The following is a 23894-nucleotide window of genomic DNA, read 5'->3' as shown; positions in this document are numbered from 1 at the left end:
TATTGTAAATATCAATTTAAGCTATGCATGACAAACATGGTATTAACACAGTTAAGTCAAGTCAGAAAATAAATTTTTGGTCTGTAATTAGACCAAATAATTTTGATTATTGAATTTTTAGGTAATAAAATATGAATTTCTTACCAATATGATGTTGATATTTTTTTTTTTTTCTTTAATTACTGGTATTTAATATTGAAATTTTAGGAATAGAAAAAATTCAAAGTTTACATTAGAATAAAGAAAAGACCATTGCATAATGTATCATATATGCATCTACAAGAAATTAGTACATTTTTTTATATTTCTCATTAGATAACTTGTAAATGCATTACATGATTTTTAATTTGGTTATCATTTAGCAGATATCTATATAAATATATTTATACATTGAGAAGTCAATGTTAGTTTGCTATTACCTGAGTAACTAAAGGTTCATTGTTTTACTTATATGTAATTATCTAGAATTTATTTAATTTCAAAAGTAATTTTTATTTATGTAGTTAAATACATCATTATTACTTTCAGCTTAAATTATTTTCTAAACACTTTGTAGGAGGAACGCCATAAACGACATAAGTACATACATTTAATAAGTACCTATATCTAAGTATAATTCTTTAAATTATTTGAATGTTGCAGCTTCGAGACCCTGATATCACCCCTTGATTTCTCTTCTTAACACTTGAGTTGTTGCAAAAGTCAATCTTCCCTTTTTGTAATTAAATATGTATATATGTACTTCAAAAAAGGAAATGATATATTTTACTTACTGTTGTTGATTTTTACAGCCATTTGATTGTACTAAAAATATTACTAAGAAAACTATCACAAGATTTGTAGACATTTCACTATCTTTAAATATATTTCCGTACTGCTCCTTGTATTTACATTTTTACTTGAGTTTGAAATTTTTTTTTTTTTTTTTTTTTTTTTCATAAACAGCACTTGCAAAGAAATAATTATTTATAGATTTATTATGCATAATTATGCATATTATTTAATAAGTAAAAGTTACTTATCCCTTAATAAATTTACTTATATATAATGTTAATCAATTGAGAACTCAAATTAAATAGTGAAAGCACTTGTAATCCTTTTTAAGTTATTGAATAAAGTACTTAAAAATTAATTTGCAATATATAGTACGTCTATATATATATATACGATTCAATATAAGTAAATAACATTAAAAAAATAATAACATGTTCCTTTACATTTTTTTTTATGTCGTTACTTATTACTGTAAAGCACGAAAAAAATGAAAGAAACTTACGCTATATATTATATATATGCGTTCTTTCTCATATTACGATTGTATTTACTCGCATATTAATATTATGACCATTAATGAATATATAATAAAATTTCGTTAATCATAAATTTCACGTATTTAAATTATGTACACTTTTCTCCCATTTTTTTTTTTTTTTTGACATCTTGATAGGAAAACAAGTTATCAAGGCCATTTAAATTATTAATTTATGATAAGTACCAGTAGCTATATTCTCTCTCGATATATAAATAGAACTTTTTCCATTTTAATTACGTTACGTCAATTATCAGACAAGCAACGCATCATCTGCATTTGATTTTTATAATCATGATAAGTGTCAATGATTAACAATTGTTTTATTTTACAGCAATGTTCGCTAACATTCGACGTCAAACACAATCATGGAATCGATATAGATGCATAGTGAATCAGACGAATCAACAGCATTTTTCGACCGCTGTTTCCACGCCTATTGTATCCCTTTAAATTCTAGTTCTTTAATTTTTTCACAAACATAAATGTATATTCCCTATTCGATTAATTAAAAAGGTGAATGTATCTATTCATGTTCTTTGTTTACCACTGCTTTGTTCAGTGGTTTTTCGAAATTTACGGTAACCGTGAGCATCTTCCATTCCAGGTGTCCACGTGATTCTACAGATGTTTTTACATCCGAAGACAAAACATTTTATTTGCTTTTCTTACAAATATAAGAGTGGTCATTCATCGATCATTAATTTGAAATGTACCACACCATTCTGCTTGTCTTTACCTGTATCATATATGATGTTCTTTGCCCAGGCTCGACAATTGACACTGATTAGTCTGTTCCCTGAAACGTAATTAGCAGTTTTTTTTTATTAAATTATTCACGATGATTGATTGTTTATTAATTCTTTCCCTCATTTTTTTTTACGATACTTCCAGGAATTGGAGCTTCTTTAAAAGTGTAAAAATAAACAATTTGAAGTCTCTATTTCTTCCTTCACGCTATATTATCCATAAACTGAATTAATACATCTTTCATCATTGCGAAGAGAAATAGGTTATTTTAAAAGGTATAAGTTCTACTGAAATTTGCTTGTAACAAGTTTCTACGGTGTCATTCATAAATGTAATTCTTTCGCATTGTATACAAAAATGTATCGACTAATGAGCCAGTTGCGATGTGAGACAACATGTGCACGTAATTTTAAGGCTATGTTACTGATGACACCTTTCAATAGCCGATATCGTGTCGCGGACACTAGATTTTACTGGTTTCAGCTGGAATGTATCATTTGCTTACCGTATATACAAAGAAGTTGGTCAATGTTAAGTAACTAGTTTAAGAAATATGAGAACGGTCTTCGATCTTTTTTTACCTACACTTCGAAACGATAATTTCGAAGCACAATGAACGATGCTTATTCATAAGATAAACAGCTATAATTTACTTACTTGCCGGCCGAAGGAAATGTACAGCAACGAGAGGGCTTAAGTAGCCAGGAATATTCTGATATGGATAATAATATCCTGGAAATCCATGAGTCTCAGGGTAGTAGTTCAGTTCACCAATTTCTTCTCTATCATGTGGATCTGCACCTTCGCAGGATACCCACACGGTATTCAGCTGCAAGAACAGAGAAAGAGTATATACAAGATGCTACAGTAATCTACAAATTGTAATCCTAAATATCGGTTTTAATTGGATCGACACGTAATATTCAATTATCCTTATTTTGTAACGTCATTTTATATGTAGTTAAGGTTATTCGAATCATTTTCATGAAAATTGAATTGACGAGTAACAATATATCCAGTATTATTGAAATTTGTTTTAAATATCGACTGACACGGTTAACTGACCGACTAACTAACCTGTGAACTATTGACAGATTCAATATGTTTAATAAGACTTGCTGGCATATCTTTCGGTAAATTTTTGACGTCGTTATAGTAGTCTGGTACCCAACCGTATATCTGTGAAACAGAATATTCTTCAATTAATTGAGAAACGCAAATAATTTATAATAAATGAACTTAAATTATAACGAACTATGTTATTAACTGAATCAATAAGTTGTCAACCCATAACGTACTCTATTTAATTTAATGAAGACACAAGGAGCCGAGTTATTGAAACCATATTGTTGATCAGGCGAGCAAGGTCCCCAGTTGTTTGTCTCAACGGCACAAACGTGTCCAGGCTTAACTGGCGTGTTATAATTACAAATTTGTTGATTTCTTCCTCCATTTGGTAGTAACGACGAATTATTATATTCTGAAACAAATGGGCAATGTCAATGCTGAGAAACTTCTCTTCAGTCAGTGTGTAAGTATTTAGCCTAAAATACTACGCGCTATATAGGGTATCTCAATAATTCTCTTATAAAGCGATATTTTCGTTACGATTAATGGTACGTACATAGGAATAATTAAGAAATAAGTTTTCTGAAATCCTTTTTTTTCTTTTTTTTTCGAAACTTCAATGTTTTTAAAAAATAGAACTACACACTTGTATCATTATAACGTAATAGCCGAGATCAGGTAATAATAGTGTGCTTAATTACAAGAAATACAGAAATTTCTGAAAAACGATGATATGGACTTGTAATAAAATTATCGAGATACTTTGTATATACAGGGTGGCAAAAGAAAAGCCTTAAAGAGCATAAAAATATCGAATAAATACAGGTCCCAAAGTCCACCTTTTGATGAAAAATTCTCTTTCATTATCTATGAATATTCGATAAAAGAAAACGTAGTACAAACCTTGTGTGTTGCAATAAATATTCCACGTATCTTTCAATATTTTACACGTATTTTTCATTCGTTGTCATAATTCTGCCATTATCTATGTTTCTTAAGTAAACCCACAAATAGAAATTCAACCTCCAATTAACTGTATTTCCAAAGTAATTCCTTTATTCGTATTCAGTGCATTGCAGATAAATTTACACAAGATACCCAATTTCGTAAATAATAAAAGTCAATTTTTCATTAAAAGGTTGACTTTGAGGCTTAAATATATCGACCAGATATATTTACTTCTGTCGTTGAGTACTATAAATCCTTAAAGTCTTGAACCCTTTTCTTATAATACCCTGTATATCAATATAGATTGATTAGCTTCCGTGTTATATTATCAACGTCATGGCAATTCACCTTCTAAAAATTTGTCTAACAGGCCTGTCCATTTTTGCACCGAGGCACGTTCCGATGAACTATACCAAATTAAGGATTTTTCTGCGGTGTTCTCGGAAATCGGTCGAAATCCTAAACCTATTAACACATGAAAGCATTTTATCGTTACTAATCACACAGATATCTTCTCAAATGGTAAGTAAAACCATATATGTGTGGCACCAATTATCAAAGTGGATTAAGTCACTTATGTTCCGTTTCGAAGTATTAAAAGCTTTGCGCTTCGAACATACGATAAATTCGAAAATTAATTATGACAAAGTTGCAAACTCGATCTAAGGATTTAATTTTTCTCTATTTCGTTTCAAAATATTTGAATATTTTTTGCTAAATATACTGTAGATCAGAAAAGTTAATCTTAACAAAGGTACAAACTGTATTATTTTTGCCAAATTTGATTTTATTTTATTGCAATATAAACAAGTGCAACGCGAAATAAATGATAAAATTATTTCTTCTAGATTTTTTATTTAAGCCACTTTTATAATTATTGGCATATATATCATAGCATCGAGTTATTGGAAAACATAATGGAAAAAGCAAAAAAGTTGTGTTACATAAAGCCTTCAAAAATAAATATGAATGTATCGATCGAAGGAATTTTTAATTTGTTTCATTTAATCTTTTTTAGCATCATTTAGCTGCACCGAAATGCAAGTTCTTGGAATTATTAATGGTGACAATTCAGAGTTCACAGGCTATTTGGATTATACCATTAATGGGGATGTGTAAATGATACAAAGGACATGCTGTATTCCGTTGCTTATAATAATTAAACAAGAAATTTAAATATATTTTTCATGCATATTTATATTTTTCCATGTACTGTTTATGTAAATTCCATTTTTGTTACAAAACGGTATAAACTTATGTTAATACGATTAAAAAATAGTACAAAGTAGTGTAAACAACTTGTGTGATTTCGATGATCTACTTACGAATTTACTTACTATTTAATTAACTCACTAAGTTCGTTTATCTAAGTCAATGGTTATTTTTATACAGGTGACCAGCATGATACAAGGAATAGCGAGTTAATTCCTTTGTTTTGTATAAACTAAGATGTTTACTTATACAAATATTTTTGAAATTTGTTCGAATATAAGATAGAATTAATTGATAAATTTACCTGGATTGGTTCCTATTATACTTTCCTCTAGAATCCACCTTGGTTTCTCATAATTTAACGTAGCTAACAGTCCTTTCATGCAAATCGCAAAGAGCAAGGCCAATACGCTGAAGAAGCAAGTATAGAATGCTCCAGTGATGGCTGGAATAAAATAGAAAAAGTACTTATTAACTAATCTTTTAATTTTCGTTTTATATTATAGTAATATATAAATAAAAAAATAAATTTCATTTTACTACGAAATATGTATTCGTATGCATTCGTGTATATAGTATAGTATATAATATATAGTGCATATACTATAGATAGCGCCCTATGTGTATAGTATATACTATATAGTGCATATACTATAGATAGCGTACTATGTGTATAGTATATACCATATAGTGTGTAACAGAGTATAGTATGTATGGTATGTACTAAACACTATATGCTACATTATAACAGTGTATATAGTATCCACTATATTTTATGTAGTATACACTATTTCAGTGTATATAGTATACTACTATAGATAGCGTAGTATGTGTATAGTATGTACTATATACTGTGTAACAGAGTATAGTATGTATGGTATGTATTAAACACTATATTTTATACTATAACAGTATATATAGTATACACTGTATTATATAGTATAATATATAAAGCGTAGCATATACAATGAATGTAACTAGTACAAAGTGTTCTATCTCTTTCGAGTAATTTTAGCGTTCCATTTTGTATAAAATGGTCTTAATTTGCGTATGCTAATTATAAAACCACGTGCCCTCGAAAATTTTCTCTATTTCAACGATTGAAAGGAAAATATTTAAAGCCTGGGCACTATGCCAAAGTCTGATCTAAATATAGTTCCTTTTTTAAGAGTAGTGTACGCTATGATGGCCACTCGCTTCTGCTTCTTTATCGCGATCAATTTTTGAGCGAATATTCATCTGCGATGGAATGTGGGGGAGTCAAAAGTAGTCGAATAATAGTTGATCGCGAAAATAGCAATATGTTAAATTTGTATAAATTTAGTAAAAAAATTGAAAATGTTTTTTTGTATTTCTCAATATTTGTTAAAAAGTTTCATCGAGCATTAAATATTCCCAAAAATCTTTAATACTTTGAGCAATACTTTTCAAAACTGAAAATAATGTTTATCTTTACCTTTTGAAATCAACATCACTATTAATATCTACATAAAACTATTCTAGTTACTTTTATATGGCAATGCAAAAATTATAAATTCTAACATAAATATTATAAACTATAATTATTATAAATTAAATATCAAATAACGATACAACTTTCAGTCGGTGATTTTAATTTTATCCTATAGACAGATATTAAAGTAATATATTTTATACTAAAAGATTGCTATTTCGTTAATTTTTATCTTAAACTAATATTTTTTTTTTAATTACCTGAAAATTTATTAGAAATTAATTTCTCAAAGAAATTATTTCTTATAAAACCGTATAAAATAGTGTATTAAATTTTAATAAAAAAAAGTATAGACAGAATCGGTCTTTAAAATTTACTATAATAATCTTAAAATGAATTTTATTAGTAATAAAACATGCAATACAATTTTACAATTTCTATGTATATTGTACGTATAATATATAAACTGATAATTTTCCAAATCAATTAACTTCAACATCAATTATCCTAATAGAGTAGAAATTGACTAAATAGAAAATAGAAGTTTATTTTAAATATAAAAGTTAAGCATCGATAAACTATCTTGACGTTAAAATGAAAGAAAAATTCAAAAAGTGGAGCTATTCACTTTGGCCTGTGAGTGACTGGCATAGCTGATATATTCAGGTACATATCCACTTGTAGCATTTTACCATTACGTATGAATGGACACCAAACGTTGCAACGTTGCGTGTCTAAATTTGATGCAAAACTCCGTAATAGAATCGATTCATCATTTGTTGGTCCTTCGTCGACGTCAAATAAATGATACAACAGTCGACTGAGTTAATTTGGTCGATGATTGTTACATTCGTCCGTTGTAAACCTGTATTTATAGCGTAGAAATGCCCAAATTGTGGGTGTGACTCCATTTTGGATGGGTCGCAACAAAATATTAAATTATTCAGTTCTTGGAAACAATTATGCTACCTTATTGCGTATATTGTGAGAAATGTTACTAACAATTTTACTTCATCGCTATCTTTTCTTAATTCATCTTTGCTATTAAATAAATCTAATTATTAATAAATTTTTTAACTTCTGCCATTAAAATCGCCGTGAATCGTAAAAAATTTGCATTTTCGAAAATGAATTATTTGTTTTATATAGATATGCAATAATGATCTAGAAAAATTTGCATCGTTTCGTTGAATGATACATTTTTATCTTTTTTATACAATTTTACTGAAAATCCTATAGATATAGAATAAATTTTATAGTAATCTTCATAGTAACCTTATAGTAACGTTCATAGTAATCATAATAACCTTCTCCGTGTGTAAATATATTTTATTATTAAACATTGTTATTAAACGTTTTCTCTCATTTTATTAAGAACTATTTATAGGATGAATTACGTTTCTTCGAATTTAAATTTCACCAATTCTATCTTAAGATAGAACAACAGAATTTATGGATGTTGGTAATGGCGGACTTGCAGCTATACTTATGGCTTCCATAATGGAAAACAATTGCATAACTGAAACTTAGGTGTATTACATATAAATACATATTATATATATCAAAATATGTATGCATAATGTATAATAACTGCTGCTATCAAAATCAAAATCAAAATCTACGTTGATTCATAAAATCATGTTGTTTCATATGCAAAAGATAGTGATCTTATACCATAGTCTTTTGTATAGAAATTGCATTTTATATTTTACATTTGCAATTGAAAATGAAGATTTAGAGATTGTTACATAGCCAGTATGAAAATATATAAGATGAATTTAAAAAACAAAATGGATCCGTTTATTTATGTATATGAAACTTGATTATGTAAGGATGAAATAACATATATATTTGAAATGAAAATTGTAGTATTATTTTTTTAAATGTTATGTCGTAGTACAATACTTACTTTCTTTTTATTGCCTCATTATTGTAATTGTATACATAGGGTGTTCCAAAATTCAGGCAGGATTTGAATTTTGCGCCATTTGTGCGGTAAAGTGCTGCCAACGGAAAAAAAGACAACGTGATAGCTGACAGTTAAAGGTTATTAAAAATGGAACGCTGCACGAAAGAGTATTTTTATTGTTACGCAATATTTACAATTGTTCATTAAAAACCTGTGTTTTCGATCAAAATTATTTCTTGCGTGAATTTTGGGATACCCATATTAGAGCGATATGGTAGAAATTCAAGACTTAATGTTTTTCTTCAGAATAAGAAACGCCACATACCTCTGTCTCTGTTACAATAAGCTATCCCAATGTATTTGATAAGATGATCACATTTTAAATATATTGTTTTAGCCTCTGCAATAGTCGCATGTGTTTCCTTGTTTAAATTGTAGAAATCATATTTACAATATTTTTATAAAAATTCATAAATTACCACATTCTTCAAAACTTTCTCGAAAAATATTATTTATTTTAAAAATTATAGCAGTTTTTTCTAACCTAACGCTACTGAAAAAAAACGCAAAATCTTCCTGTACCTACGTAGACTTATTTAGTATTAAAAAAGTTCTAAAACGAAAATTTTGTTTTAATCAATAATTTTGTTTTTAAATGTTAAGTCGAAATTTTCATTATTTAAATTATTAATATTTAACCATCAGACGAAGACATAAATATAACAGAAGACTAAAAATATGTATACATCATATATATATACATTTTATATTTTATTTATTTTATTAAATAAATTAATTAGAAATAGATATAGATTTCGTTATTGTAAAAAATTTTTATTTCATTGAAATTTATGTCAGGTAAATTGAAAATGGAGATTACAAAGTAAAGAAGCTGTTGAAAAAAAAGAATATTACATAATTACCTAAAATTGAAGGTTATCTTGAATTTTATGAAAATACCGAATATACGAAATTATTACTAATGTAAATAATATTCCATGCGTATTATTACTACTGTAAATAATATACTGTAAGGAACTGAACGAATATTAAAAATTCCAGAAATCATCGGATAATTTATAATTAATTATATGTATTAGTTTAAACGTGTATATATTTATATTACTTTCCTAGTGGTTTGACCTTTTACTTTAAGGGAGAAAATATAATTTATATACGATTTGAAAAATCACTGTGGTTTAAGAAATGAAAGTTATTGTAATAGAAAATTGATAATTAAAAAAAAATTAATTACAAAAAATAAAGGAAATAAATTACAAAATTAAAAAGGAACAAAACAAAATACAATACCTAAAATATAGGTAATACTGAATTTTTTCACCACTATAATTTTAATAAATATAAATCCAGTAATAAATCCTATCTCAGAAAATTGCACTAAATTGAATTTGATCATTAATGATCCAACCGTGATCATACGGAATTATTCACGATGCCTTATTAAGGCTTATACTGAATTGTTTATAATTTTCAGCGAATCGAAGTAGTGAAGGATAATCGCTATGTTGTCCCGCTGTAAATCTAGATATCTGTATATTAGATAATATACATATTTTGTGTTAATCAAAATTTAATATTAACCTAAAAGTTATGCTAAATGTTCTAAGAATGGTCGTATAGTCCCGATTATATATACATACGTGCATATATTTTCTACCAAATACAGCCTTTCTTTATTAGAGATATACATAGTTTTCCCACAATGCTTAGCGTTAGCGCTTCTATAGTATATCTTGTGTTGACAATCAGTGTACAATGGTATTTCATTGAATAGATTATTTGAAAGACGAGTTCTGTAAAGTGCTACATATTTTTGGTCCTTCTCGAACATTCGATTTATATTATAAGATTCTGAAAAGTGATATCGATATGTTTGTTTATAGGATTACGTTAGTTCCAAAAAAAGAACGTGTTATATTAACCTGAATCGCGAGGAATTTTCACGGACGTTTATATTATTTAATCGCATTCCAGTCGAAGTGTGATATAAAGGAGAAATCAAGATTATGTTCGGTACGTACAAATTTTAATATTCTGTTAGTCATTAAATTGACACATGACGAAGAATATCAAACACACTAATATAACCTAAAAAAGGAAACGCGTCACATGAATGTGACAGCTCACGTGTTGATTCGCGTGATATGTAACAAAATAATGAACTAATATCAATAATATATAATGTATTACGTAGAAATATTTCTGCAATTAATTATTTTGTAATTATACGATCATATACATCACATATTCGATGTTATATTATATTATGTATGAATTATTAACGTTACTTATGATTCTATTGAATTGGCAGTTTAAGAAATTATAATATGTTTAATAGGAGGAATGAAATTAGATATATTTTAGCATCATAAACAAAACTTTTTATTTTAATAAATAAACAGTAATTCTTACTTTACTGCCTATTTTGTTTAAGTATTGATATTGATTTGAACATCTTTCTTCACCAATATTTTTAATGAATATTATAATACATTTAATTTCATTTAAACATCTAAACGCAAGCAATATTAAGTAATTTTAATAGTATATAACTTCTAAAATAAAATACAACAAATGAACTTGATGTATGTTATTGCATTTTTAGATAGCGTAATAAGTGCATATATACTATCGCTCAGAATTCCATATTTTTTGCAGTTGCTTAACCTGTTTTGCAGGAAACTGAATAATCATTGTGTGTGTGTATGCCATACACGCGTAACGAAACGTTCAGCGATTCAATACATATCTCTGTTCCGGTTGAATGACACAAAATGAGCAGAATCTTATTCTCTTTACCGATCGTCGAAAAAACCTGTATGTCTACATTTTTATTTTACTAAAACTTTATCTTCTACGGTACGCGATAATTGCAAGAAGGTATGCTAAAGTTAACATTAGCTTTACGTTGCAGCCAAAGGTAGTACACGAGAAAACCAGTCTTTCAAATACGCGTCTTGTAATTTTTATTTCCTCGCTGGAACGATAGGACGAAGAGAATTTTTACGTTAGTACGTTACTAGCAGCTGCGCGCGCATATTAACGAAGTAGAAGCGCGGCAATTTCAGTCGTTAAAACAACTTCCTATTTTTTCTCTTTCCGCAGGTTTAATTTACTATTCATTTACTAAATAGCAGAATTTAGCGGCACAAAAAAACTCGTGTGACTTTATTCAACGACGCAACTGCGTATATCTAATCTACGACATTTTTATATTTTCCTGTCTCGTTTATTTTTCTATTTATTTTTAGTTATGTATATATATTATCTATACCCTATCAACGTACATATTTTATCTATTATAGATATATCTAGTAGAGTAATATTACACAATAAATATAAGTAAAAAATTACTTATTCGAGGGAGTTAACATAATAAAAATTATAAATTTTTTTTTTCTATTTCAAAAGATTTTGGATAAATTGTTATAAATATAGACTACATGTATATAATCCATAATACGTTATAGACTAATAATGTACATTATATATAAAGATAATGTAACGATGCATAAATGCGTACATAAAATGCATACGAATATATAGTATAATAATAACGATATTTACAAGGTAATATTTTGTAACAGATTTTATAAGTGTGTCACATTTATACTCTTACCGCATTACAAGACATTAGAAGCATTAATATCAATAAATCGTGACAGAAGTTACTTCCGCTCTAATAAATCTTATTCTTTCTTCTCCTTGCTCCACTGTTCTTTCACTTTCTCCCTTCTTCTCTCTTTTCTCTTTCACACTCATTGCCAGGGAAGATATGATAAACGTAAAACATACAAATGTCGTTCTCCGAGTTGATTTACTGTTTCATCATTGAAAATTACAAAATCAGAAGGTATATTTTATAATGTGCTATTTCTTTCTTATTTATCGAGGATTTATCATCTACTTATTTAGTATTTAAAATAAAAACCATTTAAATCTTTATGTTAAATGTTATTCTTAAAGTGTCTAATGAGACAAAAAGAACATATAAATATACTAATTCCAATTAATTAATTTTATTAATTTATTATATGTCAATTTAATTCATACACATGTAATTTTGCATATTTAAAACAATAAATATTTGGAATATTTCATTAATTTTGTAGTCTTATAAAGCCATGTGTAAATAATTTACGATATATCATATGCAATTTAAAAGCAAGTAAATGGTCTTCGTTTGATCTTAATGCTTCAACCTATCATATTCATATATTATATATAGTATACATATGAACAAATATGTTCTTCTAAATTTCTAAAATTTTTCAGAAACATTTCTTTTTTATGCATTACATCTTCTTTAATAATTATAGTTATAAACTGAAATGGGGTACTACAAATCATATAAAATAAATATATAAAGTATATACTATACACACAATATAATATACTATAATATACAACATAATTTGATATTTATTTACATTTATAAAATAATATATTTAATACATAATACAATATATATTGAAAAATATGTATAATATGTTATGATATTGTTAATATTATATAATATTATTATTATTGTTATGTTTCATATTATAATTTATTATAATCCAACAATTTTTTTATAAAATCACTCCAATTATAATTTCAATATTTCTATAACTATAACTATTCCATAACTAAATAGAAATATATATAAAAGTGAATTTTTTGAGCCACCATCTAAAAATTTATTATTCATATAAATTTTCTTTAAAAAATCACGTGGAATTCTATCACGTGAAATAAATAGAGTAGTATCGACATCAACTCGCACGATTTATTCACATAGGTTTTGAATGATCTATAAGGTTATATAAATTCCGAATTTAAGTCTAAAAATAAAATCAATGCTGCATACCTACTGCTTAAGTGCATCTAACACTACTGGTATTTTACGCGTATCATTTCAATTGCTTATGTTTTCTGCAATTGTATTTCAACGTCTCTGTTTTGTCGTCTACTATTAGCATATTGGTTTCGTAACAATGTTCATTGATAATAAATAACACACACACTTGTTACATTATAAACATTTTCTCATATAAATCTATAATAAATTTTCTTATTTTTCGGTAAATAGAATTTCGTTGAATTTTTCTGTATTGCAGTAGAATAAAATTAAACGGGACTTTTTGCCACTAAAACTTCAATATTACAGTTGTTCGCGGTGCAGTTGCAGTTACGTATTCAGTTAAATATATGCTCAAGAACGGTACATAGATGTTTCTTTTCTGAATAAGCTATTCACTACTTACATGTTAAAGAAACGAATTCTATTTCGCTACCAGGCCAATGAAATACATTTTCGTCATTTATAAGTTTTGACTTATCTTCTTAGATAAAAATATATCGTTATTTGATAAAGTTTGTGTGACAGCATTTTGTTGTGTACTTCACAATTATTTAACATATATTATAATACTACACTAATTTAAATATTATATATGTAATGTTATAATATTTCAATTTTATACATAAATATTATTTGACATATATATACAAGTATAATTTTATTATTTTTCATCATTTTTATTTATTTTATTCGCATTATATTCAATTTTATTTTATATCATGTATCTCATACATATATATTATTTTATTATAACACATTTATGTTACAATAAAAATTAAAATTTTCGATAGTTTTCATTAGTATACTTATTTGTGTTCCATTCAAACGAGGTTAAATCTTCAAACACAAATTTTATTCTGCATCGAGTAATATCAAAGTATTATACATACACGAAATGATAATTTCGTATTAATAAGTTGGATTAGTTTTTCCTTAATGATTTAATACACGTGTTTATGCAATACAATTTACACGTATAAGTATAATATTGCTACAATCTGTTTCAATGGATTAAAGGAATTAAATACCTAGCACAGATGTATATAAGCATGGCAGATATAAAGATAATGTTCGAGATTCAAAATGGAGGTGCTTGATTCAATACTCGTCATTTGTATTATGTTAATGCATTTAAGGTTTCCGTACTATTTACATAATCGCATCGTGGAAACTTTCTACTTTCCTTTCTGATATCCAAGAAATTTGTCGATCTGCTGTGAAGTGCATTTGAATATAAATTGGACACCATTAATTATTCTATAATTAACCCTTTGTAGTCGATGTCCCCGCAGCAGGGACATTCGCAAGTCGAAAAATACAGAAAACTACAGAAAATTAGAGAAATTAAAAATTTTGTATATTTACGTATTACAAGTAGTATTAAACACAAATCAGTTTCAACAAATTCTGTGCGTTTTAACCCTTTGCACTCGAGAGGCGCCTCTCAGTCGTCATTTAATCAGATTCTAAAGATGCATGTTAATTAATATATCAAATTTATAATTACCCAACGATGCGTGAAATTTCGAAGTAAAATAATTCTACGACTTAAATAGCATACGATTTCTTATTTACCGTTTTAAAGATATCGTCGACTCTATGACAGAAAGTCTTCGAATTACTATTTTCCTGTAACGAAAAATTCTTCGAGCTTGCAAATCAGCTTAATTTCCAAACCTATTGAATTTTTATTTAAAAGGTTGATTCAATTATTTTACTTTCTCTGTAATTTTTATATCTTCCTTCTTTGGAATGTAAGAATTTAAGTCTGGCATTTTAGATTTTTCTATATAGTTCTAGGTTTGGGATATATTTTTAATTATGAATCCTATGAAGAACCGTACCTCGTCATTTTGTTGTGATATTTAATTCTTAATTTTTGGTGAAGATTCTGTATCAATTCAAAATTGTGTAATTCACGGGGACTTGTATTGCCTGTCAATTTAGATTTTTGTAGAGTCTTTGTGAATAATTTTTTACTTTCACTGTAATTTTTATATCTCTTCCTTTTTTGGAATGTAAGAATTTAACCCTATGCAAAGGGTTAATATCCACATATAAGTACAAATCCTGTACAGAAAAGTAACTGTGAAACGCTAAGTTTGCTCTGAAATCTACCAACTGCAAAGGGTTAAAGAGTAAAAGGTGAAAAAATTTAACAAAATTTAACAAAACTTAGCTATACACTTCACATTTGTGATCAGTAAGAAATCCTCAACATGAAAATTAGTTAGGAATAATATGTTAATATTTGAAGCTAGTAATACTGTTTAATGTATTAATTTATAACAATTATATATTATATAAATGTATCAAAAGTTTAATACATTAAAAATTATTTTTAAACGTAGATTGCAATTTTTTAATTAATAAGGGAGACAATTTTAATGAGATTGTATTTTAATGTACGACTGAATTAGGGTTCGAGGAAATTTGGATATTGACAAAAATATTGTTCGTATACAATTATTCGTCATATGATTTATTGAAAGATTAATAAATCGTTCACAATTAATAGTAAAGTATATTATTAATCAAATGAATATTTTTATAAATACTTTTGAGTAAATTGAAAACGTGTATTTTCTTTTATATAAAGCAATACTAATAATTATACTTTCATATAAATAAATTGTATACTTTATAACAAAATATTATAATTTTTTTCATCGTTTTAAATTTTAAAATAATTTTCTGACTTTCGTATTAGTTTGAGAAATGTAAAAACATTCGTTGTTAGACTCAAAGCATTATACACATACATAAATGTATAGTAATTTGTTGATATGAAATACGAAATTAATTCATAAAATATCTATAAAGTTTAAAAATTGAAACTAATTTTGACACAAAATTTGTGAAATGTGTATATGTTATAGAAAGATGAAAAGTTATTGGAAAAATATAGCAAACAATTTTTGATTTATAATTTTTTAATTTTTTTTTTAAATATTACTATTCTATTTTTCATTATTCATTCAATAATCTCCATTATTGCTTATTGTAACAGTTTTTCCTTGTTTTTCCTAAATCAATATAAATTCAAGGATGTGAATAATAAAATTTAAATGGATTAAAGTAATAAATTTTGCATTTCAATATTATTATTATTTTATAAAATACTAACATCTATATTTAATTTATTATTTGAACATAGTATTTTTTTTAATATTAAACTTAATATCTAAAATACTGTTACTCTAGGTTGATCGTATTATATCATACTATAATTTTTAATTTACTATATTTATTATCATATTATTAATATTTTCCATATTTAATATCATATTAAAATTTTCGCATCGATTATTATTATATCAGAACATAAATGAACTAAAACATAAAGAAATAGGAATAAAGATTTTTAAATTATTATTCTTTTGTTATTAACAACATAAAATTTACAATCATTTGGATATCACCCAAATGTATAAAATAGAATATTTAAAATATATTAAATTATGCGTACATTTAACTATTGTACATGTATCTAAATTTACCTCCAATTTTACACTATTTTCGCCAGCAATGGTCCACTTTTCAGTATCGTTGGGAAAAACTCCGGTGACTCTTTAAACACTCACGAAAAAGTCTACACAAGCGCAAAAGCTCGGTTGATATAATTTCTAATTCCTTATCGTAACTTACATAAAGTACTCAACGATTTCAATGCCACTGATAACAATTAAACGCTGGCAGGAGCAAACTGTCTTGTAGCTGTCTTTAAATTTTTCACTGTAGCACGACCTATCGTGGATTCTGTCGTTTCTCTCGCTGTTTGACGTCATCGATACTTATTTCCGGTGCCCTTTCACTGTGTCGTTGCCAAACTATGAACCTCAGGGTCATTTTATAATTTACTTCAACCAGAATACAAATGTACTTGTTTGTATCGCAGGTAACGCGTTGTAAAACTATTAAATCTGCTCGCTCGCACTGCGAGATGGACGTTATAATACAGCGAGATTATGAGAAAAACCGAAAATAATGCGAGCTCATCCCGTTGGCATGTAGCAAAGTCAAGGAAGCCCTAATTCCCGGTACTTGATTTAGGCATTCAGCTCGACTTCACGCTTATCACGCTGACACAGAGGGTAAGAATTTAAAAAACCATTCTACTCTCGAATAATCGAAGGAGAAAAATATAATTCGCAATATCTATAATAATTAAAACCAGAGCGCACGGGTATCGAAACGCGTCGTCTGTGCAGTCCCGAAGCACATGCTATCCATGCGTTTATACAAACACACCGTCCGTACAATGATCTCTTAATGATAAAATTATAAGTAAATAATTACCCCATTTTTTTGGCGTGTGACCGCAGTAAGTGCCTTCGACTGGATCATGAATGAAATTACAGATGGCTTTCCAGTACGTCCTTTGCTTGGGCACTCGTTTATAATCGAACTCGTAAGTATCATTCTGGAATTGCTTACCCGGCACGCTCATTTCGGTGACTATCTCGTACACTTACGAAACTCTGTCACTCGGATATAATACGTGAATTTCGCGTTAGAACGAGGTTCCGGCCGAACTTAAACTCGCGACGAATAAAACAAGCGCGTACGGAGGAGCCCGTATCGTTCAACAATGTTGTACTCCGGTTGAGCTGAAACAGCTCACTATTCTCGCTGTCTCGAAGAGAGCTAAGCGATACCGCGTGTTGCGAAGCTCGGTGGCGCGACCACGATCGGTCGCGGCCCTACGTCTACCGATCGAGTAAGTAGTCGGAAACGCTAAGATATGTCAGAGCCCACACTCGTCGCCTTAAGGCTGACTCACACGTAGCTACTAGCGAGACTCGTTCGACCGGTGTATTGTTTCGTATCCATCGATTAGTTACGCGACAGGTTCGCTCGGCGACCTATCTTATCCGATGAATTATGGGCTAAAACGGATGCTCAACGGTAAGTCGATATCTCGCTCCTCTTTTCCGAGATATCGATTAAGATTACCCGACGCTACGGACTAATTAGTTCATTTTTCCAATGCATCGAGGCGTTGCGATCGGTAGATTGCAGATTGGTGCATAACGCGAGTCTTCGATTATATTTTCCTTCAAATTTTTACTCAAATGATACGATAGTTTGGACTGCGTTGCATACGTCGTGTTTCCTGTTCGTATTAGCACGTTAGTTTAAAGCTACTGCGTGAAAATATAGTGTTTTCCTGGCCGTTTAAAACGGTTATAAGTAAATAAGTCGCAGATCGAAAGTCTGTGTAATATCACGGAGAGGGTGATCGGCATAGACGTATACCGATCGAGCACATCCTCGTTCATGGAAAATGCTACTTAAAGATCGTTAATCCTCTAGGGTGCGATAAATGTAAGTTGATAAGTATATCGACCGATGAGTGTTTCCTGTATGTTACGTATATCGATAAGCAAACTGAATTTATGGAAGTTTCCAATCGAATCCATATTGTCCCGTGTGATCTATTAATGACCGTTTATTACAGATGACAACTTTTCAGATGTGCGTTTCAACTTTTACCGAAGGACAGACTCGTAATTTTGATTATCACTTGCAAGTTGTTAAATTGGTAAAGCAAGTACAATTTTTTTTTATAGCCATATTCGAAATATAAAGTATTTTTACAATTTAAGCAACTTTGTTTATAGATACTCTACCGCGTGATATTTTCAGCCATACTTGGAAATTATTGACATATGTCGTCAAAGAGCAATTTACTAATTTTTATACAGACACGATATCAAATGATAAATCGTAAGATAGTTTAATTTGAATTCATGGACATATTAGATCTTATCTTTGAGATTATGCAACAATGTGTAGATTAAAGGCTGTCAAGGTCACTATTTTACGTGTTTCTTGTCATAAAGTATATATGTATTGAATATTCTGATTACTGTAAACTGGATTTCACACATTTTAATAGTAATGATCCTTCCTGGAAAGCCACGTAAAAGGTTAAATGATATTTGAGTTAAATGACAAAAATTGCACTACTTCATTTATATACTAATCAGAAGTAATTGTCACGATACATGAATAGTTCCTTTAGTTGAGAAGTTATATAATTGTGATTACTGCAATTAGATTCTATGATATATCAAATTATATAATATGTAATTTCATATGCTTTGTGTTCGTGCATTAATTGTTTTTGCAGATTAAAATAATTATTTGAAATACGAAATGAGAAATAGTATTAAATAAGATGGGAAGCTTCATCAAACAGAATCTTTTAAAACGTGTGAAATGTAGCTTTAGTAAGTATTTAAAAAATTTTAATATTTCATTGAATATAAAATATTCGTTAATTAATCTATGAATACATTCACAAATTATCGAATACAAAATTGTGATTTCTGTATCAACATATGTTCCACCAGCATATGTAACAGTTTTTAAGATTCTTGTTTCTTCCTTTAATTTTTAGAATCATTCATGCTCCTTTTCCTTTAGCAATTCTTCGTTATAATAATGCAACAAAAAGGATTCATTCTTCACGTTTGATCTGTTCACTTTCATATTCCCACTGAATTAAGATTCTGCTCCACTTTCTATAGAATAAGAATAAATTTCCATTAATAGTTCTCTTCGATAGCAAAATAACTAACTTTTCATGGTCTATTGAAAAATAGTGTAACTAAATCGTTAGAAAATAAGTTAAGATATATATTTATCTGATTTTACCTATTATTATTTGGAAATCTAACGCGTTACGAGAACGTTGCTCTATATTAAAAGCCCATAGTTGACATTCCACTGTCACCAGTATATTTGCTGTAATAATTTTCAATACTTGTGTAAAGAATGTATAAAAATTATACCTCACCACCATCGTAACATGATTCAACACCTTTGGATCGAGGAAGATTTGTAAAAATATCTTTCCACCAAACTGACCTTAACAAATTTGTTTAAGGCTCTCTAGTCATTTTTCTCTTTTTGGATGATTGGACTCTTTTCATTCATCGAATAAAACAATATTGCTTCAGGAATCATTAGACGAAACTCGAAGTTAGATTCATCTTAAAGTTTGATTCATCTTAAACCGTCGTTACTATCATATTTTTATATTTTACATAAAAATTCTGCTTTGACGAACCATCGAAAAATTGCAATTTGTAATTAAAATTGTAATTAAAATACCTCGAGAAATGTATAACTATCCTGAAAAACAGTATTGAAATTTCAAATGAAGAAGCATTGAAATAAAGCTAAACATCGTTTTCCAAGTAAAGAGAATGATCGAGTTCCAACGTATGGTTACTCGACCAATGTCCCTCTGGATGAGTACAAGACAATACAGTCATTAAAAGAAAAATAAGCCTTGAAAAGAAGATCAAGGTCAATTTTTGTGGAAAGTTTTTTTTCAAAAATTTCCATCGATTCAGAGGTGTAAAATACTGTAGTAGTCGTGATACATAATTTTTGTACACCCTGTAGATAGTCAATCTTTGTACATTTAATTCTGTGGTCAATGTTTAATACTTACGTGTTAAATTTTTGAATTTTAATGCAACGACAGGAGATAGGTAACCTGATTGCCCGGTAAATGGGAAAAACTGAATTGGGAATCCAGGACTGGGTATATACTCTATTTCTCCTATGTGATCCTTATCGACGTTATTTGCTCCGTCACACGACAACCAAACGTTAGACTTCAATAAAATAATCGATTAATTTTGCTAATTAAACTATTCGGCAAATTTTACCCGAATATCGTCGTATTTTGAAATTAATATTACCATCGTAATCATTATCATAGAAATAAAATGCTGAATTAAACCTTTCGAGATTCGTGTATGGCTTTTTTCAATCTAGTTGGCATACTCTGCGGCAGTGTCGACGAATGATTGTAATATTCAGGTGTCCAATCGAATCTCTGTAACATATACATAACATGTACAGTGTTTATAACTTACTTAGAACATGTATCTCGAAAATGACGAATAATAGGAATAAATATTTCGCACGAAAATTTTAGAGTACTAGAGGAGATATAAGTTGCTTATATTTATTTGTCCTTGCGATGACCTCGAACAACTTTATGGAAATTACGTTTGAATTTATTAATAGAAACAGGGCCGGCGTGACTTTTCGCGGGGCCGGGTTCAAAAATTTTGCGGAACCAGAATACATATTTAAATCCAATATGGTATCGGTAAATAATATGGTATCATCATTCTGTAAAAATTTATTCAAAATCGCTGTTTTCTAATTGGGTGAGTTCCTTAACATCTGATACCTTCCGCACCCGTGATGAAGTCATACTAATCCTTTGCACTTGACTATTCTTTCATTACAGAAAAATAGTAATTCGAAGACTTTCTGCTATAAAGTCGAGGATATTTTCAAAACGGTAAATAAGAAGTACAAATTAATTGTAAGACGTAGAATTATTTTACCTCGATATTCCACGTGTCGTTGGGCATTTTTAAATTCGAGATATTAATTAATAACAATCTTTAGAATTTGATTAAATGGCGACTGGGAGTCGCCTCTCGAGTGTAAAGGGTTAAAAATTATTTCGCGTCAATTCGTCGTAATGTAACGAACCGTTCGCAATGTCCCGAATATTCTATATTGTAATCCTTACAATACTCAATATCGTCATTATTTCAAACGCTCAGAGACCAAAACGATTAACTCTACTTTTAGAAAGCTTTTCAAATTTTCGCGCCAAAGCGCTTGATTGGTACCTAACCTTTTGTATCCAAAATAGATTTTTACTTGTGTCGTGGAGTTAATCGGTTTTGCAAATGAGTGGTATATCTTCCATTTACAGAATATTTTTAAAAAGTAGTTGATCATTTACCCATATATTGACATTACCCATCTATTGTCATTATTTCAATCGCTCATAGACCAGAACGATTAACTATACTTTTAGAAAGTTAAAAGGGGTTAACCTTTAATGTCAACGTTTAGAACACGCTGCAACGAAATATTTCAATGCAAAGATGGAAGAGAAAATCTTGCACTCGTGTCAGTGTACAGCGAGCTGTACTATATCCAATTAATCCATAATCGATTAATGGATTATGCGATTCTATTTTCTACACACACACGAATATTCAGTTTACTATACAGGGGGTTTTGCAAAAGGTCTGATGAGTATTTGTAGACCGCGGGGCCTTTCAAATCGCGGGGCCAGGTTCCGGTGAATGCGCTGAACTTGCCTCGCGCCGACCCTGAATAGGAATTGTAACTAAAAGATATTAAAGAGACACGGAGAGAAATATTTTCAATATGATAATGACTCTAAACTTTTATTACTGTGAATTAATTAAAATACGTTATAATTAATACACAAAAAGGTATTAATTTAGTGTCATATATTACATATGTTAATAATAAAACCCCATTAAACGGTTATGGAATTACGTTGAATATTAACTAACAGCTTAGTTTCTTGGCTTAGAAGATAATAAGATAAGAAGATAATAGAAGAAAAGAAGAAAACAAGATTAGAAGATAATAGAAGAAAAATATACAAATATAGCTTGGAAAACTGGCTTAAAAGTTTTTCGACATTTTATTTAGGTATCAAGAAAATTAAAAACTTTTTGCCAAAGTACTAGAAGCAAAGTATGTTTCCTGATTTTTATACAAATATCTTTTTCGGTTTCCTTCATTCGATATTAACCCTTTGCACTTGGCGATCTTTTCGTTGCAGAGAAATAGTAATTCGAAGACTTTCTGCCATAGAGTCGACGATATTTTTAAAACGGTAAATAAGAAATCGTATATAAATTAGGACGTAGAATTATTTTATTTCGATATTCCACGCATCATTGTGTAATTTTAAATTTGATATATTAATTGACATCGATCTTTAGAATCTGATTAAATGGCGACTGAGGGTCGCCTCTCGAGTGCAGAGGGTTAATAGTGGCATTTATAAAAATATGTAGCTGTTATATTATTTTTATTTTCGTTTTATGTACTTCAGGGAGTACAAACAAAGAATACAATAAATTTTAGACAACTACTTTCTTTCTTAACTTTTATCGGTAAATTTCTATGTGTACGTTTATTTTATGATAATACAAATATAGGAGCATGTGAAGATTACCTTATTAAATTTAATAAGAACACAAGGTTGTAGTGGTTTCGTATATCCATACGGGGGTTTACTACATTTTCCAAGGAGTTCTATGTCAAAATAGCAAGGCTTTTCACTGTGATTCGAACTTGAATGTTCATTATGACAATCTAAATCATAGTTTGACAAGCTTTTGTGGTACTCTGAAATAGTGAATTAAAAATTAATGATGATTATTTTATAAGTAAAAGCAAACCATAGAATAAAATATATGATATTATAATATAATGTATATAATATGATAATATGATATAGTATGATAATGTGATATAATATGATAATATGATATAATATGATAAT

General features: G+C 28.6%; 2 protein-coding genes across 2 annotated transcripts in view; both read right to left on the bottom strand.

Annotated features, from left to right (window-relative positions):
- Positions 1–1583: 1583 nt before the first annotated feature.
- Positions 1584–18243, bottom strand: LOC108552362 (sodium/potassium-transporting ATPase subunit beta-2). The gene is made up of 7 exons (XM_017906867.1): positions 17813–18243; positions 5592–5732; positions 4424–4540; positions 3358–3539; positions 3137–3238; positions 2717–2888; positions 1584–2108 (listed from the first exon to the last, which is right to left on the bottom strand). The coding sequence occupies exons 1-7, from the start codon at positions 17961–17963 to the stop codon at positions 1996–1998; spliced, it is 978 nt and encodes a 325-aa protein (XP_017762356.1). The 5' UTR covers positions 17964–18243; the 3' UTR covers positions 1584–1995.
- A 1878-nt stretch (positions 18244–20121) lies between these two features.
- The window catches only part of LOC108552363 (sodium/potassium-transporting ATPase subunit beta-1), a 5459-nt gene continuing 1686 nt past the window's right edge, over positions 20122–23894 (bottom strand). The window contains exons 4-7 of the mRNA XM_017906869.1: positions 23565–23737; positions 21276–21371; positions 20982–21147; positions 20122–20266 (exon numbers count right to left, since the gene is read on the bottom strand). Coding sequence (XP_017762358.1) covers positions 20163–20266; positions 20982–21147; positions 21276–21371; positions 23565–23737 — 539 coding nt within the window. The 3' untranslated portion in view covers positions 20122–20162. The remainder of the gene's footprint in view (positions 20267–20981; positions 21148–21275; positions 21372–23564; positions 23738–23894) is intronic.

This window comes from Eufriesea mexicana, unplaced genomic scaffold, assembly GCF_001483705.2.
Source record: "Eufriesea mexicana isolate 0111107269 unplaced genomic scaffold, ASM148370v2 scaffold6248, whole genome shotgun sequence".
In the NCBI taxonomy this organism is placed as follows: Eukaryota; Metazoa; Arthropoda; class Insecta; order Hymenoptera; family Apidae; genus Eufriesea; species Eufriesea mexicana.
The sequence above is the reverse complement of the archived record's forward strand: the minus strand, read 5'-3'. Positions and strand labels throughout refer to the sequence as shown.

Excerpts from the sequence above, each read along its gene's own strand:
- LOC108552362 (XM_017906867.1), bottom strand. The coding sequence starts at position 17,963 with ATGAGCGTGCCGGGTAAGCAATTCCAGAATGATACTTACGAGTTCGAT. Across the intron at positions 5,733-17,812 it reads TCACACGCCAAAAAAATGGG|CCATCACTGGAGCATTCTAT; the intron begins GTAATTATTTAC and ends ATTTTATTCCAG. Across the intron at positions 3,239-3,357 it reads TCTTCATTAAATTAAATAGA|ATATACGGTTGGGTACCAGA; the intron begins GTACGTTATGGG and ends TCTGTTTCACAG.